Source organism: Cupressus sempervirens, chromosome 9 (assembly GCF_028749045.1).
Source record: "Cupressus sempervirens isolate cs-2001-9-10 chromosome 9, ASM2874904v1, whole genome shotgun sequence".
Classification (NCBI taxonomy): domain Eukaryota; kingdom Viridiplantae; phylum Streptophyta; class Pinopsida; order Cupressales; family Cupressaceae; genus Cupressus; species Cupressus sempervirens.
In genome coordinates, this window is record NC_143126.1 from 386,669,920 (window position 1) to 386,691,506 (window position 21,587).

At 36.0% G+C, this 21,587-nt stretch overlaps 1 protein-coding gene across 4 annotated transcripts in view; it reads right to left on the bottom strand.

The window, feature by feature from the left end:
- The window catches only part of LOC149538885 (integrin-linked protein kinase 1-like), a 293,426-nt gene that overhangs the window by 92,060 nt on the left and 179,779 nt on the right, over positions 1–21,587 (bottom strand). For all 4 annotated transcript variants that reach the window (XM_089800263.1, XM_089800264.1, XM_089800261.1 and 1 more), the window contains one exon: positions 14,958–15,043. In XM_089800263.1, coding sequence (XP_089656389.1) covers positions 14,958–15,043 — 86 coding nt within the window. The remainder of the gene's footprint in view (positions 1–14,957; positions 15,044–21,587) is intronic.

Below are 21,587 nucleotides of genomic sequence, written 5' to 3' on the forward strand. Positions count from 1 at the left end.
TTTGTTTGGCTTCATTCAGACATCATTTGCTCTACTTGCTATTTTTAGTAAGTGTTGAATCATCAAGATGGACCCCTACTATTTTTAGAAATAAGGTATGGTCATATGCGGCTTGGTCATGTCAGCCCCCACTTCAGACTACATGTGAAGATGATGAGTAATAATGGAGATATTAATATTTATTTGACTAAAATAAATATTAAGTTTTGAGCATATATTACTAAGTTATAATATAATTTTATAATTTAACTTAAGTTACTTAAATGAAGGGCCAAGTTATCATAGATGGGGCCAAGTGAATAACTAATAATAAAAGAATTATTTATGCACCAACTATAGACTTTTAAGTGAAAAATTAAAATGTGGGAATATATCTTTTATCCCACATTGGCCAGGAAAGTGTTTGAGCTCTCATAAGAAAGAATAAAAGGGACTGATGGATTCATTCTCAAGCATGTTATGTGAATTTTATTTTCTGGAGAATATTTGTCTTAGGCTTGTGGATTTTATGAGGGTTTCAGCCTTTAGGAAGACTATGAGTATCGGCAGAAGAGAATGAGAGACTTCTGTCTATCAAAAATCAGAGGCTGTGAAATACCAATTGATATTGCTTTAGAGTTTGCTTCATATGGGAGTCAAATTTGCCAAGATTAGTAGAGATTCCTTTCATTATTGCCGGTTGATTGTACTTCTGATTTTTGGTGTGGGTTCAATGATTAGTTTATAGCCATTTTTTGCAATTGTACGGCTGCTGCAATTAATCTGTTGTGTGTAGCCAGCAAAGAGGAAATAAGCTCTTTAATAATTTTGGTACTCTTTATCTTATATTTTTCTCAATTTATTTCATATGAATAAATGTAAGAGTTTTACGATGATTTATTGTAATACATGAAGCTATCTAGTTATCTATTGAATTTAAATAAGTTTCAGCATTTCTATTGTTCTTTTTGGCATTATTTGTCTTTAAAAAAATATTTAGATTGCAAAGAAGCAAACATAAATGCACTAGGTTCAGTTAAATTATAGAGTAGCCTAAAGAGCCGTTGAAGGGTTCTTACATAGGAAGTACCCAAGGGAAGCACCCAAGGGAAAGTACCCAAGGGAAGCACCCAAAGGAAAGTACCCAAGGGGAAGTGCAAAGAAGCAACCGAGGGAAAGTTTCAGCATTTCTATTGTTCTTTTTGGCATTATGTCTTTAAAAAATTGTTATATTGCAAAGAAGCAACCGAGGGAAAGTACTCGAGAGGAAGTGCTCAAGGGAGAGAACCTTAGGGAAAGTTTTGATGTCACGATACTGTTTGAGGAATGTGCCAAAGGAAGTGAGCTGGCGATGCCAAGGTGAAGTAAGTTGGAGATGCCAAGGGGAAGATATAATCCACTAAATACACCACAGAAGCATACATCAACACAAAGATCCAACAATTTATTACCGAAACTCAAAATATTATATTTGCAAAACAAAGATGGCACTCCAGATGTGCCAGGTCTAAAGCAAAGTAATACAAAACAGAATAGGGTGAGGGTTGAATCCCACTGAAATCGAAATAGGCAAGTAGGGAAGATCATCAACTTCCGAAATGGCGAGCAATAGAGAACTCTAACAAGAATTTGAAGTACAAAGAAATAATCCAAATCACATACTTACAACTTTCTACATGTCGCACATTAATACCCTTCGGAGGAACTTCTGTGGGTTTACAAAGAGAGTTGACAACAAAACCTACGAATGCAAATAAAATAAAACTCGGTCTGAGATATACTTAGTCAATCAGCCCGTAAACAAAGTTCTGATCATTTATTTATTTTATGACGATGACATTACATGGCGCCCACTTATTTTTAACCAATCGAAAGCTCCACTCACATGTGTTCAAGCAGATTCAATTATATTATGCCAAGTATAAATATGTGGAAGACATCTAGCATCTCTATCTTTTCCAACTAGCCCACAAGGTGGTACCTCATCTAACTGGATGAGCATTTAGTGATTATAGTTGTTAATTGGATTAGGGTAGTGTTGGCACAATCTTGGCTCTTGATCTTGAATCGCTCTTGGCCCTTCATTGTGATTGAACAGCTATAAAAGGCCAATGCCTTTTGATTTGAAACTCACAAGAGATGAGATTAGAATTAGATTAGATTAGATTAGCTAAGGAAGAGACTTGTTAAAATTGTTGCCATAATGATATCAAAGTGATTGCTAATTCATTGTTGGTCTTCATGGTGGATTACATGTGTTCGTTTGAAATGTTGCATGGTTTTCTTCACTTCCTCTCTTAGATTAAATTTTATTTCATGTTTGATAGAAGTAGATGGATGGAAGATATTGTTGAATGGTGATGAATGGTAGAGCTAGTGTCCATCCTGGTGGAGCCCTAATTTTTAGGGTCTCCATTTGTGCACCATACTTAATCTTTTCACCCTATGATATATATTGTTGTTATATTTTGCATACTTTAAAGCAAAATTTAGTGACCTATACAAATTGCCAATCATAATTAGTCTTCTCCATATTCATACAAAATATTGTCCTTGCCATTTAGTATTGCAGATAAAAACTACCCACTTAGGGACACCCCTGCATGTAATCCTTTTGATACTATAACAAAAATTGTTGTCAGCAATCTATCTCACCAAAAAATCATGTCTGATTTCATATCTCTAATTGCTATCTATCGACCATTTTCAATCGGAGTGTCATCTTGCCTGTGCTTTATGATCACTATGACCATACCTGCAACTAAGTGTGCAATCAAAGTAGAAAAGGATATTGTGCATAGAGGCTAGAATAACCACAATCTGAGATTATCATATGTTTAGATCAAGTTGGTAGAATAGACTAAGATAAAGTTGTGTTGTTTGGAAAGTCTGTACACATGATTTGATTCTAAAACAAAACTCAACACTAAAGAAAAAAGCTTCCTTAAACACATCATAACAGTCGGTGTACTTCTTGATAGATAAACAAATATAATGGTTTGTACAAGGTTGAGGGCCATCCATTGGACAAAAGAAAGTTTGCATCTGGTATTTTCAAATACAGATTGCAGAGGTTATCTTGCCAACCAAAAGTATCATCTGATATATTAAAAGTTACTCTTAGATAGAAATTTAATCTATTTTCAATAGGGACCATTAGACAGAAAAAATGATGGCACTGCAAGCTCTCAATACCCTTTCTCATTAATGAAACTCTCCCACAAATGAAGAAGATATTGACAAGCGTGAACCAGTTGAAGAAGGTGATTATTAAAAAGACAAAGGTTCTTCCATGAATATTGCTGACAATGTGTAGGAGGATGTACAAATTTCTCAAGATCAAAAACTACGAGTCTCAACCAATTACATCAATATCATTTCTTATAGGGTTAACATATATGATGTCACAACCATAACATGAGTAAAATTAGCATGTGTTGTGTAAATGAAGTGAGCATTTGAATATAGCAAAGGTATATGAATTGGCGGCATTTTGAGGTGTTCAAAGACAATCGACAACTATAAAGACCAATGAAAATAGATGAATCTCTAGCACAAAAATACTAATGAAGCACCATTGGAATCCCACAAACACCAAAACCATTCAACGACATTAAGATGAGATGGTATAGGTTACAGAAGCTTCGCTACGAAGATGCCATGACAAAAGTATATATGACTTCATCATTGCCACCTATGATAGAAGGAAAATAACAGAAAACGATGAAAGAGTTTCGTTTATCAAATTGTGGTGTCGAGTCTGAAAGTTCGATGGCAAAAAATTTATCATGAGGCAAAGAAATTCTAAAGTAAAAGACCCCAATAACTTTGGGAAAAGATAATAATGTTTTCAAAACCATTGACACAATTAAAATTACAACTATCAGGTGCTATATACTTTGGAAAAGGAAAGTACTTGAATAAAATACATAGACATCCTAGATTTTTAATTTATCGGGTTGGGTATGTATGCCGCCAATAATCTCCACAAAGAGAAATATTTTAATTAGTTTTGATCATCGATAGAAGGATAACCAAGAGGTGTGATTAATATGTGAAAGGGTATAAGTTTTAAATTTAAAGTCACATCTCTTTATATCTAAGATATAAATAAGGGGCAAGTTATTTGGGACAAGACAAATTCGAAAAACATTCATATTCTAGAGAAAGTATTTTATATTTATTACTGTAAGGAGGGATAAGGAGCAACATTATGACTTTGTAATATAAATTCTATTATTTTATTTTTATAATAAAATAAAATGTCTTTTGTTTATTACTAATGGCATGGAGATTTAAACTACAGATGAATTGTCCTTTGTAATTTTATTTTTTAGAATTTTGCATACAATTTAAATGTCGGATAAGTGGACATGGTCATTTAGCATTTATATTCGATCATCACAAATATTGTGAAATATACAGTTTTTTCCGTATTTGTCTCCAATTTGTCTCCCTATCAAAGGAGTTAAAGTTCAATCTCGACTAATTTAAAATTGTGTAATATTTGATTTGTCGCATCTTGATGATTTAATTGTTAGCAATACAAGTGCGCAAAATATTATAAAGTTGTATGTAAAAATTCACTGAAGTTAACTCTATTGTGCAAAACTGCTGCAAATGGCAGCCGTAAGACTGCAATGAATCACGTCCCAGCTGAAAGAATCAATCTGTAACGTTGAAACCATAAATCTGCAACCTAAATCCACAATAAAGAATGGTGTACTCTATCCCTGATAGCAACGCACACTGTCTGAAGAATCCAATGCCAATAACTGCTAAGGGCTACGTCCCAACCAATCCAGAACCTGGGGTTTGCGTCCCAGATGAAAAATTGCTCTCTCAGAGCCAATTCACAAAAACAAGTTTTTCAATATGCAAAAGATAATAAGAAATTAAGTCTCCATCTCCTTATATCCCCTTCCAATTGTAAATTGAACCCTAAAGGAAAATTACAATTTGCCCTTTAAATAAAATATAATAAAATAACATTTTCCCAATTAAAGTCATCCATGCTATAGGAAAAACATTACTTTATTAAAATTTCATAGCTGAAGGCACCAAAAAGTCTACAGATAGTAAAAATCATGTATAATAATTCGAGACCTTTCCAACAAGCTATAACACATAGGTGTACCTGATCAACTGAAGCCAAAATCCCCTTATTACTCCAAAATGGTTATATTATTAACCTTATTTTAGTTTATTTAATCACCAACTTAGGAAATATTTAAATATATTAAAATATTTCCCAAATAGTCCCAAAAGGCCCAAAATGACCAATCAAACATGAATCTGACCTTGTCACCTGTCTGTGACTAATGCCGAACAAGATGGGTCAACTGGCAGTCCATCCCTAAAATCTAGGGATGCTCCTAAAAAGTAGGAGATAGCCCCAATCAACCAAAATTGAGTCCCAATGACTCCCCTACTGTGTGCACCTCTGAGAGAACTGTCACTGAACTGGGAGTTCCTCCTAAAAAATAGGAGATGCACTCTAAGTCTCCAAAACGTTCGCCGAGGTCTCCAAATGCCTCCTAGACCACTCCTAGTCAATCCCTACAAATTAGGAATCCCTCCTAAATTGTAAGAAACTGTTGTCTACTGCTCCAAACTGATTGGGAAGCTCATGCATGACTCTCAAAGCCCATGGGTTGGTTCCCTCTATGCTCTGCTAGCCTATGAGAACCAGATAATAGACCAACCTTGCTAAAAATGTTGTCACTAAGGAAGGGCAGAAATTGGGGACATGACAGTCCTCCCTTCCCAAAGATTGCTTGTCCTCAAGCAATGTCAATCCAACTCCACAAACATTAGACAAGTCCATACCATAACCAAGAATGATCCCAAGGTCCCAAGCCATCCTGGAAGGTTTGTAGTTCCATCTTCTAGAAACACTGTCCTGCACTACACCCAAACAAGTAGCCTCATGAAAACCCCCTGAAGGAAGAGCAATCAAATACTGTACCAACTCTGTCAACTCCTCAATGAATTCCTCTCCGAAAGAACCAAACTGGAATACTAAAGGCGGAAACTCTAGTAAGCCTACATTGGCTTCCACATCCTCAACTATTGAACTACAAATCCAAGTGATTCCAGAATTCCAAATCCGCCTCAAAAGGGAACCACCATGCTAACGCTTCGTCACTCTGATATAAATATTAGTGAACCACAAGTTGTAAAGCAATTCATTAGGACCCTGAAGCATCAATGTATCAATGAGACCAGGGCCTGGATCCCAAACCAAAATACCAAATGTACTGAATGAGATGAACAAGTATCTCAACTGCACTCCATGAAACATACATACAATGAAGCAGACCAGCAAGGTGTGAAAGTGAACTCCCATAAACCAGTATTCCAACCCACATGACCACCTAACAATGCTGCTATAATTCTAACCAGCAACTCGAATGATATCATAGACGTCATCATACCAATTCCAAACAACAAATGTCCCAAAGAAACACTCCTCAATGCCCTCATTCTGAATCATGGATGTAGTCAATGCCAAGTCAAGTAGTAAATGATTCCGGCTTGGATAGCCACTAGTCCATAAAGAATCGAAGACTATGCAATCACCAATCAACAAGGATACCACTGCCATATCAATGGATGTAGATGACAAACTCGAAGATGAAGTATGTATGCCATCATGAGAGAAACCAAAGCATGTGTCATTTGTACCCAACATTGTAGGATTATCAATTCCTGAATCCCATATCAATCTAAGAAATGTTGCTCCACCCAACCACTGTGCTACTCTGATGTAAACATCTATATACCAAAAGTGAAGCAGCTCAATATGAATCCACTGAAGAAATGCCCGACACATGTTGATACCAAGATCCCAAATCTTTGCACTAACACATCCCTCCGGCATGTTGATACTCATTATGTTGTTGTTGTGAAACTGTACCTCATCCAACCAACTAAGAACTTCACTCCAAATGAAGCCACAATTACTACCAACAACCAATATTGTTAGGAATTCACAAATGAGCCAATCATCGGCAAGGAAAGTTTGTTGAATACTTTTCCAACTCTTCCAAATAGCTGCTGCAACTTTACCTATATTTTCACAAATTAGTGTGTCTTCATTAAAGGTTGTTAAGTAAATGTTTTGTTTAACCATGTAACCAACGAAGTCCCTTATATTCTGATCTTGAAAGCCCAATGTAATATTTAAAAAGTCTGAATCTTGAATCAAAAGGTACATCGCTGCCCTATCATATGGAAGAGGTGATAAACCCATTGATGATTGAGAGATGTTTCTAATTCTCAACAAAGACAGGCTCTTTGTGGCTGGTCCACTAGGTATGCAACTTAATATGCCATCAACTCTTGGTAGGGAAGGATCAACTTCACACTTGAACACCCCAACTTGAATGTAACCAACCCAAGGTTCAAAGTTTGACTCATGAGATGAAAGATAATTGCTGTTCAAAGTCAGAAAATCAGAAGTATGTTCATACATTTCCACAATGTTTTTGTGGTCTTCTCTTGCCTCTCCTTCCAAGGTAGGTGACTCCTCTAAAGGTGCTGGTCCATGGGGTGTGTTCAAACGAATATAACATGTCCCATTAACTGCCTTAGCTGCCCAAAATCTGATCCATACCTCTATCTCCATAATTGATATGTTTTCCATTACTAACAAACTCCAAGGTGTAGTATGCCAAACAAACCAAACATTATCAAAATGCAATATCTTCTTAGTAAGCAGCCTCTTAGTCTCCCTAATCATCTCTTTAAGACAAGATGCTTCATATGATCTTAACAATAGTCCTTCCATTGTAGATGATGCATGACTAACCAAATCAGAATCAATAATGTTCCATTCCACACAAATGAAAATAACACATGTGGCTGGTCCATCAAGTGTGAAACTAATATCATCATTGTTTGGAGCCTTTAAGGGGCTCTTTAAAAGAGGAACGTCATAAACTTCATGATGCAAACTAGACCAAACTGATTTTTCTAAATCATAACTCTTTTCCTCTTCACACATCTCAACATGCTCTTCTTGTGGACTTACCTCAAGAAGCTCTTCCCTTGTATGCTCAACATCCTCACTTTCTTCCCTCGGAAGAAATAAGGATCTAATGTATGACTCTCTTTGTCTTCTTGCATTATCAAGCTGATTGCATCTTTCCTTGACCTCTTGCAAGTGTTGTCTTGCTTGGGCAGCAAGCATCTTGGCCTTCTTAGCTCTATGTGACCATCCATTGCACGTCTCTTGAGCCTTTTTCACATCTTCTAAGGTGGGGTAAACACAATCAAAACCTTTGTGATTTGAATCCACAACATAAATCTCATGTGCAACACACTTAACCTGAGTACCATCATAGGAAGACTCAACAACCTCATTACCTTCATGTGAAATGGATGATACCACATGACTAGAGCTACTATTGCAAAAATTAGAATAGGGATCAGACCTTGGAGACATGCTTTCAGCATCCCTAATGGACTGATCCATGATTGTAATCTCTTCCATTTTGTGATCAACTTGATGAATCAATGGTGTGCTATGTGTCTCCTCCTGATCTAGAGTTATTTCTTCTTTAGGAATCCCACATGATGACTGATTTTTGTTTTTCATAGGCTGCAACTCAAATGATAACACATCTTCATGCCTTTCTTCTACATACCCTGCAAGTGACTGATCCATTATGGTGTTTTTATCATGAACATGGATAGATTGACACAAATCTTCTTTCTCACATGAAAACATATCATCAACTATGGCATGGTATTCCTTTTTTGCAAGCTTAACCTTATGACAAATTTTTGGATGCATGTCAATGTAATCTTTGAAATGAAAGTTCTCCCTAACATATTGAGGAAGAGTATTATACTCCTCAAATATGCTAATTACTTCCGTTTTCCTGTCGAGTGGCAATGGATCCTTTCTAGAAGAAGATGATGATCCACTAGCATGTCCAAATTTCCTTGACATAAAATCATTGAACTGCTGAAATTGAAACTTGAATTTTTGTTGTGACTGTTCTCATTCTTTCCAAAGGGTTATATCTCTTAACAATTTTGCCATAATGAACTACCACGCTAACCAACGGAAACTAACATGCCAGAGCAAAAATCGACCCTGTACTGCTAATATGAATTATCAAAACTTTTGATCCAGTACCCAAATGCCAAAATGAATTATTAAAATTTTTTATCCAATGCCCAAATGCTAAAATGAATTATCAAAACCTTTTATCCAATACCCAGATGCCAAAATGAATTATCAAAACTTTTAAGCCAGTACCCAGATGCTGAAATGAATTATCAAAACTTTTTATCCAATACCCAGATGCCAAAATCTGTTGTGACAATTTCTCACAAACCCTACAGGCTGGTAGGATGTAGGCTCTGATACCACTGAAAGATTCCTGATAGATGCCCTTGCTGATCTGTTGTAGTTTTTAAATTAATAAACTATATTTTCCTGTGATTTCTTTGATGGTCTTTGAGAATAGACAGAAGCTGCAGAAGGCTTTGTTTTTGTTTTGTGTTTTTTGATAGTTTTCACAATAGTAATGAATAATGAACAATAAACATGAGAGGAGAATCTAACAATGATGCCAAACTGCTGCAAATGGCAGCCGTAAGACTGCAATGAATCACGTCCCAGCTGAAAGAATCAATCTGTAACGCTGAAACCATAAATCTGCAACCTGAATCCACAATAAAGAATGGTGTACTCTATCCCTGATAGCAACGCACACTGTCTGAAGAATCCAATGCCAATAACTACTGAGGGCTACGTCCCAGCCAATCCAGAACCTGGGGTTTGCATCCTAGATGAAGAATTGCTCTCTCAGCGCCAATTCACAAAAACAAGTTTTTCAATATGCAAAAGATAATAAGAAATTAAGTCTCCATCTCCTTATATCCCCTTCCAATTGTAAATTGAACCCTAAAGGGAAATTACACTTTGCCCTTTAAATAAAATATAATAAAATAACATTTTCCCAATTAAAGTCATCCATGCTATAGGAAAAACATTACTTTATTAAAATTCCATAGCTGAAGGCACCAAAAAGTCTACAGATAGTAAAAATCATGTATAATAATTCGAGACCTTTCCAACGAGCTATAACACATAGGTGTACCTGATCAACTGAAGCCAAAATGGTTATATTATTAACCTTATTTTAATTTATTTAATCACCAACTTAGAAAATATTTAAATATATTAAAATATTTCCCAAATGGTCTCAAAAGGCCCAAAATGACCAATCAAACATGAATCTGACCTTGTCACCTGTCTGTGACTGATGCCGAACAAGATGGGTCAACTGGCAGTCCATCCCTAAAATCTAGGGATGCTCCTAAAAAGTAGGAGATAGCCCCAATCAACCAAAATTGAGTCCCAATGACTCCCCTACTGTGTGCACCTCTAAGAGAACTGTCACTGAACTGGGAGTTCCTCCTAAAAAATAGGAGATGCACTCTAAGTCTCCAAAACGTTCGCCGAGGTCTCCAAATGCCTCCTAGACCACTCCTAGTCAATCCCTACAAATTAGGAATCCCTCCTAAATTGTAGGAAACTATTGTCTACTGCTCCAAACTGCTTGGGAAGCTCATGCATGACTCTCAAAGCCCCTGGGTTGGTTCCCTCTATGCTCTGCTGGCTTATGAGAACTAGATAATAGACCAACCTTGCTAAAAATGTTGTCACTAAGGAAGGGCAGAAATTGGGGACATGACACAGTTTTCATCTTAATCGAGTTCAAAGACCTTTCCAGCCAGAGAACTCTAGAAGTTTAAATTCGCTATAGAAAAGCCTTGAACCAGATGGTCAGTGTTCGAGGTGAAGGCTTCCCTACATAGGTGTAGCAGAGCTTGAAGTGCAGGGGAATCAAGATGATTCTTATTCGTTGGCCAAAAATGATTGCATCCCTTTTTGTACTTGTTGAGTGTAAGTAGCAACGCAAAGTTAGTTTTGGCCTAAATTGTAAGTGTTTAACTTTTATTAGATATATTCATTTAGATTGTTCTTTCATAGGATATTTGAATAAATATCGACAATGTGAAAACTATTCCCACATCTATAGAAGATAGCACACTTCTATGCGATGGGTTAGACGATCACCCCATCATTAACATTGCCTTTCATTCTTAGAGTTCGACAAAATTTCTATAATATTCCAATTGGATAATTTCTCTAATTTTTCCTCTCACATGATTTTCAAATTATAACATATATCTTTGGCAAATAAACCCAATAAGATAAACCAACAATAAACCAGTAAATGCTCATTAAAAGACCTCAAAATACATTATTGCATTTTACATCAGCAATACAATAACCAAATATCAAATATCAAATCTTAAATATAGTTGCACAGTCAGATTGGAAAGAAACAATAAAATGCACTTGTAGGCTTAGATGTCAATTTTGTTGTGAATCCACCAAAGATGATTAATAAAGGCTACGTCTAATTCACCTAGAAAATCTTGAAGGTTTCTTTCCTCAAGCTCCCATAAGACAAAATTAATATTTTATGAATTTGGCTTCAAAATTCCTAATGTCCCCTTTTTGGGACATTACAAATCCTCCCTCCTTGAGATTGGTTGTCCTCAAGCAATTAGTACCAGGATCCCATTTAAATCTGCAGGTAGGCCTATAGCCCAATCTGAAAATTACTACTTCACCCATCTACTACACTATTTTGGTTAAAACTGCTCTAGGCCCAAATTGTGGTTAAAACTAGTCTAGGCCCATCAATATGCTATTGGACTAAAGTATCAATCATCCCAATACCAGAATCCCACACTATCATACCATTATGACCATCAAATATGAGTAGGTCCAAATCTCTCAAGAAGCTATTGATACTGGACAACTCTCCATTTATGAGTGAAAGTAGACAACTTTTAAATCTACTCTTAGACAAAGATTACATCACTTTTAAATCTACTTTCAGACAAGGATTACTTAGGTCTACTTTCAGACAAAGATTCCATCATAAGATCATCCTCACCATGGAATCACAACTTTTATGATGGAATCTTTGCCCGAAAGTAGACATAAGTAATCTGATTCCAAGGTCTCCAAGGCTACTATAACCCTTTCTAAATCAGTTACATAAGAATCACATTCCATTCCCTTTTGCCTCTTTTTTATTTGTGTCTTCCAATAAAGGTCCTCAACAATCCTGTGTTTGTCATTATAGTTCACTAAGGCTGCAACAGTCATATTTAGTAACTCTCAGTTGATTCTTCAAAACATGCTTCTCATCATTGTCATGTGAAAATGCATTTTCCAATCGGGCATCCAAGTAACCATCACCCTAGAATGTCATCTTTGTTTGGTCCTCTAAATCAGTTCCATGGTTCATTGCTTCTCACCAAAGGGTCATCAACGTCATTGTAGGCCTCAAACTCCCTGTTCGATTGATCTATATAAAAGGACAAGGTTGCTGTCATGTCATTATTTTCCAGCAAATTCACATCATGTAATGCCTCCAACATGCTCTCTCTTTGAGAAAGATCACCCTGTTCAAAATGCCTATCTATAACCACCTCCATGTCACCTATATAGAGAGTTGTATAATGAATACTTGTGTTATTTTGCAGGGGTAAAGCTGTGAGATTTTTATCTTCTTCATTGCTGACCTGGATTTCTTTGTTTGCCTTAACTTCATTATAATCCTCACAAATGTGATTATATGTCCAAGTTTGTTGGCATGTGAAACAAATCTTTTCTCTTCTCATTTGGTTTTTGCTCAATTGCACTACCTGTATGCCTGCCGAAATTAATTCAGGTTCAGTCATAAACTTTTTGAATACGTCCAACTTATGTTCAATTAGCTACTCCACAAGCTCGTAAACCATAGGTGAGATTCTGTTCTCCCTTCTCTCCACGTAGCAAATAATTCTGATTTTCATTGCTTACAAATGTCATTGTTTTCGTCAAGGATTAATGACATTATAGTTTTAATACAAGCTCTCACATTGTTTGGTTGATGTTTTCTGTATTCCTTTAAGAAACATTGTATCATTTGTACAATCATGTTTTCATAGCCAAGATCTAACATGATGATATAAAATCTTGTTTGTGCCATAAGTTCCATGATTTTTGCCCTCTTACCTGAAGTAGGATGTTTAACATCATGTAGGCCTTCGAAGCTGTTAATAATCAACTGCATGACCTTCTTCAGAATGTTATCAATATAAGGTGCAACAAGAGCTGTTATTTTGATGATTTCACTAAGGCAAGATGCAACTATTAGTCTCACATGCTTCAAAAACCTATACTGCACCAAGGCAACCATTGACGGTTATAAGGCCCAATTAAAAAGCCTACAATCTTCGTGGCTTACTTTGGACAAATATGTTTCTAATTCTTCCAGCTTGAAGAGAACATCTAGGATTTGCATGGACTTCAATTGTAATCCAATCATATGCAACCTATTGCCTATTTCCAGTTCATACTTTATGCCTCGCAAAATCACAATTAAAGCATCAGGTTTTGGCATTATTTCCTTAAAATCAAGAGCCAAAAGGATCAAAGTTCTTGGATTAAAGTAGGCTTCAAGATTAATCAAATGTCTTTGGATACCTGACTCTGGAATTGGTAAGATTGTTTGAACTCTTGTGTGGGTCAGGGACTAGCTGAATTTATTGAACCAGCAAACCATCCATATATTTGAACCTCTGAACTTTGTGATCTGAACCTAGCCATATTTGAACTAGATGAACCTGTGAATCTCTTTGAACTAGATGAACTGCATCGTACCCATTGAACCACAAAACTTGGCCTTCGAACCCAAACTCTGACTCACTGAACCTCTTCACAGAACTAGTGAACTTTAAACTCGAACCATGCATTTTGAACCTTTGAACCAATCAATTCGATGAACCTGTGAATCCTTTGTACCTGTGGAACCACTTTTGAACTTCCCCAAAGCAGTTCAAGGCCCATTATTGAACCAAACTCAATATAATGTGAACTAATTGGATCAAGGAAACCAAGTGAAAACCAAAATTTCAAATGGGTCCATAGGGCTACCAACACCCTTTATACTAATTCATATCTCAAATTCACGTGTTGCACTTAAGTACCTTCATTTTTTGATGAAGATCGTGCGTTAAAAAAATCCTCCTATTATGGAGTCTATTCTACATTATAGACTTCCCTTCCTTGCAATTAACCTCCAACTTCAAATTCCACTTCAGATTTCTTTCCTGAAAACAACCACTTACTACATTCTCCCACTTCTTGCATGCAAAATAACTCAAACATCCTTATCCTTGGAGAACACGTACATGTTATTTCTCCCATCATTCACTGATTTTATTTTTGTCATATTTCTTATGTTTACTTGGCAAAACCTGGTAGGCATCCATAGTTACTTCACCATACATTGCCTCATCTTGGTACTTTCCAATGTGGAAATTTGCATTGTATAGTTCAGCCATTATTGATTCACCCTTCTATAAACATGTAACCTAATAAGGATTTGGACATGCATTACATTTAAAACCCAACATTTGCAACTAAACATATTATTAACATCATCAATGATCAAATTGCAGCATTAGTGACACAGTGTCATATTAAACCTAAAAGGTATATAGGGCGGAAAATCAACATATAAAAAGATTGAAGGCTTTACCCTATGAGTTAATGGCATGTAATGCTTCTTCTTGTATGAAGCTTAGGACTCTGCCACAAGCATGGCCTGTGATATATGCAATTATCTTAAAACAACAGGGCATTCATGTGTCTCCACTCATTTCCTAAAATGCATGTATTATCTCATATTTGAGTTTCATAAGGTGATTCAGCAGTAGGAAAAAATCATTCAATGAACATAATGGAAAGGGTGGAATCGCTTGGCATTTAATGCCTTATCTCTATCCTAATCAGGAGAATTTAAACACTTGATACACAATGATACCTTCAGTTACTCAACTTAATAATCATTTAACATGAAATAGTTGTTCGTTAATGGTTAAAATACCTCATAAAGCACCAGACCAAAAGAGAAAACATCCACACTTCTATCAAAGTCTTCATTTTTGTAAACCTCCGGTGCCATGTATAATCCTGGTACAAACAAAAATTGCAGCAAAAAATAAGTACATTTCTGATATAGACAATATTGAAGATAGTACTATAACAACAATTCATTAAACATTCTGCTGCTCACTAAAAATGCTTCCTTGAAATGATTGGCACCCTAAGGAAAAAAACTAAATCAGTGTTATGTGAGTACTTCATTCATCTCACCAGTAACTCAATGTTCTGAGCAAGAACTTTGAAATAAACTGCACTTTAAAAGCATTTTGGCAATTAAAAACTTAGGGACATGAGCAAATGTCAAACGTAATCTCCTTGATCAACCTCAATTCACTTCAAAATTCCCTCAGTTATAATCCAATTGAGGTTATACTCTTGTGTAATGGACTGGTGCAAATTTATGTGCCAGAAATTTGCATTTTGCCCATGGATAGATAATTTGTTGAACAGTTTGAATGCAATGAACTTTTGTTCAATATATGTTTCCTACTGCTGTAATGGTTTAACAAAGATTTTGCGACACAAGTCATTGCCCATGAAGAGTCATATTTATTAACTGTTGAAACATTACAACATATGTTTGCCAGACAATCATTATGCACTAGAGAGAGAACTAAAGATTGTAGTTTTCTGTTCAATTAGCAGGTACAGAAATAAATTGACTTTTCTGACCATTCACAACATGCAATATAAATGAATATGTGCATCTGAACTCCAAACTCCCATCCTCAAAAGTGAAGAGCTTTCCAACTTCAACACCACACCTTTAATCTCATATAGAATCTGTTCCAGAACTGTGCCAGAAAACTGAATGAGCTTCGGACCTTCAATGGCATGTTATCAGCTGCCAAAATCTCATTTCAAGCCTTCGAATTTCTCTTGTGAAGATAGCTCCATGCCTTGCAAGTGTAGCTAGGAAACAAACAACCAAGGATACTCCAAATTACCTTAATCCATCCACATCTTCAAGCCTGCCAAGGTTTTTAAATGCCAAGCAAGATAAAAGGTATACAGCCAGCCACAAAGGAATATCACACCCCACTTACCTTTGGAAAGGGTGGCCAGAAATAGGTTTTTCAATCACTCAAAATCACCAAATCTTCCCTCACCGAGCAATTGAGAAATCTGGCAATCAGAAAAATCTCTTAGCCATACCCAAAAAGATCTATTATTCACATCTAGCATGACGTCATCATTCCATGGTGTCCAAAATTTCCATGTCCTTTACCAAGCGTAACTTTTGAAACACAATAAAAAAGATGAACCTTTACCCAAAACTTGGAGAAATAGTTCTTTTTGATTGCCTGCAAACCTCTGAAAAATTATAGTCTTCAATCATTCAGTTCCTATATAATTACACCTGCATATTGGCTAGCATAGATGTCTTGCAACCACAACCAATTTCCTTAAGTTTTTAATCCTTGGATTTGCTCTCATTGAAAGAGCCGAGATTCCACAAGGGAAAAAAAATATCAAGCTTATGCAAATGCTCCTAAAGATACTATCAATTTACTGCTCAAATACTATTTAAAACACTTTTATAAAGTAATAGTATAATATTTATCTCTTACATCACTTGAGTCACTTTATTAAATTAACTAAATTAAAGTCATTGGAACATATACATTATTGGACAACCTTATTTAGTTAATCAATTATTCCCTAATAAAGCTCAAAATTATTCTAAAGAATGATATCAGCTAGAATGATATCAGCTAAAAGGGTCTTGAAATTGCTTGTCCTCCAGCAATTGAAGATTCAAATGTTGTATAATTACTTAGCCCTCCCGTGTGGCATCATCTAGTGACAGGTATTTCCACTTAATCAAGTATTATGTGATACTATGTTCCTTAACCTCCAATAATACATTTGTAATATCTCCATTTTAACACATTCTTGTTCTACCAAAGTTGATTCAGTTGTGAGGATTTTCTTTGCACTTGATGATAGCTAGAGTTCAAATCATACTCTAGATGGTGAGAGCAGTCTTTGAAGTGTTTTGGGTTAATCTGGGTTTTTCCTCCTCGACCCTTGGAGAACATTTCTATTTACAGTTAGTACCTATTTTGGCACTACTCTTCTAGACTTTTCCAAGTTTATTCTCTACTCGTAGAGAACATTTCTAATTATAATAATCACTCATTTTGACACTAGTCTTTGAGTTTTTCTAGGTTTGTTCTCATCAATCCTTGGAGAACATTGTTCGTTGTAGGCAGTGCTCATTTCAGCAACAATCATCATTCTTCAACATCAGTTGTGTTTTGACATAGTTGATTTCCTTTTCTGATATCTCGGTGAGTTTTCTACAGAATGAATGCTATTATTTAGAGTTTGCACTAAGTAATTAAGTGGCATCCAATCATTCATTTTCATATGGAAACATTACAATGTGATTGTGATATTGCTATCAAGATTTAACTGTGTAGTTTTTGAGTCAAACTCATTGACTCATGTTTCATGAGAAGTGATTCAAACAAATCCATCTCTCATGAGAATAAATGGAACACTTAGCACTCATTGGATTTAGGTGATGCTCATAGAGGTGAAGCGTCGGGACTTCCCAAGAGGTCACCCCAGTGTTATGGGACTCGGACTCACCCCTGACTCAGAAGTCAAAATTGGGCTCGGACTTGGACTCAACCAGGACTCGGCAAGAACTTGAAAAATTAAAAGACCCATGAAATTCAAAGATTTTTAAGGATTCAAAGATTTTGAAATGCATCATTTAGTCAATTAACATTAAATACACAATAATTGAGATAAATAGAAGCTTAACACTCATACACAATTTTGCATAGATCACATAAGTATAAAAGTGAATTTCTGAAAGAAAACCCTCTGAATCTCAATCTCAATCTCCCTCTTACTACAATAACATTCTCAAAGGAAAAGATCAAGGCATGGAACTCTTCTAATATGTATTGAAATAAGAAATAAGAATACTTCTACATAACAATAAATATTATTCAATAAAATATTGATACATATATACATATATTCAATCTTCTATAAATAAATTTTACTCTATATTTTCAACATACTCTTTCCTTACTAATTTCACCTAAAATGATCTTTATGGAGGTCAACCCTCCCAAAGGCTCAAGATTTTAAAATTTCCTCTTGAAATGCATAAATATTATTCAGAATAAACTCTCATGGAATTTAGGGGATGGAAAGGAAGCTTTATTTTGGGAAGACTCTTGGGGTGGCTATAAGCCCCTTGTTTGTCATCCCTCCCTTCTGAAAGCCAAATCTTATTTGGTAGAGAGATGGGGAACAAAGTTGAAGGATTGTCATTTTTGCATAAGATAAATTGCATTGGAAGTGGAGAAATCTTGATGTTGAAGACATCCCCTTAGAAGAGAAATTTCTTCTTCAATCAATTCTAAGATCCAAAATGATCTCCTTTAAAGGGATGATAAACTAATATGGGATGGGAGCAAAAATGGAGAGTACAACTCAAAAATGGTCTATTTTTATCTTGAATCTCTTAAGGATTCTTTTTGTCTCCTTTCCCTCTCCATTTGTGTTGGGATAAGTTTTGCCTTCCCAAGGCAAGATTTTTCTCATGGGTTGTCCTTCATCAAAGGGCCCTTACAGTAGAAAGGCTTAAAAAGTTTGGTATTAACAAGCCTAGCATATGCCCACTATGTGGATTTGATGAGGAATCTACTGACCACCTCTTTCTTAACTATCATTACTCAAGCTCATGTTGGTATTGGGTATGTTGCAACTGAGAGTTATGTTGGCTTTTCCAAATTCAATTAGGAGTATGTTGACTTCTTGGCCTTTATTGAGAAGAGATAGTATATATCATAGCCTTTGGATTACTTCTCCTTCCATACTTGTATGGGAACTATGGAAGAAGAGGACCCGTAGAGTTGTCCAAAATAAGAAGATGTTTGTTGATCAAGTAAAGAAAATGATTGAAGTCTCTATCATTGAATTAACTAACAAAAGATTCCTTTATTATCTCCCCAAACATGCTAAGATGACTCATTGGGATGAAAGGATGAGAGGTAGATGAATTGCTCTGATAATTCCTCCCTTTATGGGTAACGGAGGGACTCTAGGTAAATTAAAGAGATTAGAATGTGTTTGGCAAGCTCCATTGGATGGTTGGTTCAAGCTCAATTTCGATCCTCTAGAGGAAATCTGGGTCAAGAAGGTATAGGGTGTTGCATTTACAATGATCAAGGGATTGAAGTAGCTAACTTGTCCAAATACATAAGTGAAGCTACTAACAACTAGGCAGAGATTTTTGCTCTAGTGGAGGGTATTTGGTTGTGCAAATCCTTAAATGTTAAATTTTTAGAATTTGAGGGGGATTCTGCCATCATAATGAATGCCCTTAGAAAAGGTTCCCTTCCTAACTGGTGAATAGATGCAATATTAGCAGTAGCTTTAGAAATTTGCAAATATCTTGACAAAATTATTTTCAATCATATCTATGGGGAAGGTAATAAGCAAGCGGATGAGTTAGCTAATATGGGGATTAATGCCGTTCTAACATCGAATACTTAATTATTGCCTCATCTTATTAATTATTAGTTTCAAGGCTCGAAAAAGCTAGTAAGTACAATTTGTCTTTTAAGTAGGAAAAGATATCATTAGTTTTTGCGCTCTTGGCCTTACTGAATCATGATTACATTCGCAAGCTCTTAATCTTTGCGAAGTTGGAAATTTGAGGTCGTAAGGGGAGCTTTAATTACTCCCCTTCAGTAATCGGTAGAATCCTCCCCTCTTTCAAGCTTCTTGCCTTTCTTACTCTCTGTCTGATCGAGTTTTGAGATGTATCAATCTGATTGGTATGTAGAAGTATATTAAAAAGGTATTTTGTGATGTTATTAATCAGCTCTGGGTGTGTTGATGTTTATTTGATTCGAACTCTTGCTTTTCTATTTAAATGCTCCTTTAAGACTTTATGGGTTTTTGCTCCTCAATCTCTGGTTGATGGCTTTCTACAGTTTCTTGTTTTTATCTTTTTGATAGTATCTTTATTTAAGTTTTCAAACCTCTAATAAAGAAATATGGTTTTGTCTGTTTTGGTTTGTCTTTACGTGACGTTTTAGGTAATTTAAGACACAAGAGTGGATCTCTTTGGAGAAGATGGAAAATTATAACCATTGGATGTGGAACAAAGGATATATTTTTAAAATTTTGGTTAAACTAAGGGACCATCACAAAATTCCATCCTTTCAGTGCCTCACGAGTTGGGTTGTACTCTTTTTATATTTAATATATGACCTCAGCCTCTTGCTTATCAAAAAAAAATATTGTGATGTTAATATCAGGATTTAACTGTGTGATTTTGAGTCAAACTCATTGACCCATGTTTCATGAGTAGTGATTCAACATGAATCCATCTCTCATGAGAATAAATGGAACACTTACCACTCATTGGATCTAGGTCATGCTCACAGGGGTGAAGCACCGGGACTTCCCGGGAGGTCACCCATCCCAGTACTACTCCAGCCTGAACGCGCTTAACTACAGAGTTTCCTCCATAGTTAAACCCAAAGCTTGCAACCCCATTTGCAAAACCTTCACCAAGTGTTGTGCCTTATGAACCATTCTTTAGAAAGCCCCTTAAGCTCATCAATTGATAAGTAGGAGATAATTTCCACAGCAAGTCAAATTGTGATGTGAATATCAAGATTTAACTGTGGAAATTATCTCCTACTTATCAATTGATGAGCTTAAGGGGCTTTCTAATGAATGGTTTATAAGGCACAACACTTGGTGAAGGTTTTGCAAGTGGGGTTGCAAGCTTTGGGTTTAACTATGGAGGAAACTTTGTAGTTAAGCGCGCTCAGGCTGGAGTAGTACTGGGATGGGTGACCTCCCGGGAAGTCCCGGTGCTTTACCCCTGTGAGCATCACCTAGATCCAATGAGTGGTAAGTGTTCCATTTATTCTCATGAGAGATGGATTCATGTTGAATCACTACTCATGAAACATGGGTCAATGAGTTTGACTCAAAATCACACAGTTAAATCCTGATATTCACATCACAATTTGACTTGCTGTGGAAATTATCTCCTACTTATCAATTGATGAGCTTAAGGGGCTTTCTAATGAATGGTTCATAAGGCACAACACTTGGTGAAGGTTTTGCAAATGGGGTTGCAAGCTTTGGGTTTAACTATGGAGGAAACTCTGTAGTTAAGCGCACTCAGGCTAGAGTAGTACTGGGATGGCTGACCTCCCGGGAAGTCCCGGTGCTTCACCCTTGTGAGCATCACCTAGATCCAATGAGTGCTAAGTGTTCCATTTATTCTCATGAGAGATGGATTCATGTTGAATCACTACTCATGAAACATGGGTCAATGAGTTTGACTCAAAATCACACAGTTAAATCCTAATATTCACATCACAATTTGACTTGCTGTGGAAATTATCTCCTACTTATCAAAAAAAAATATGATCACAAAAATAAATAGAAATAATACAAGACAGAACAAAAATACTTATCCTTAGAATGTATTATATGGATAGTTCCAATTCAGTTTTGATCTGTTCTCAAACCTTAGTGGATATGAGGGCCCACGGTTACTATTCTTGGAACTTAT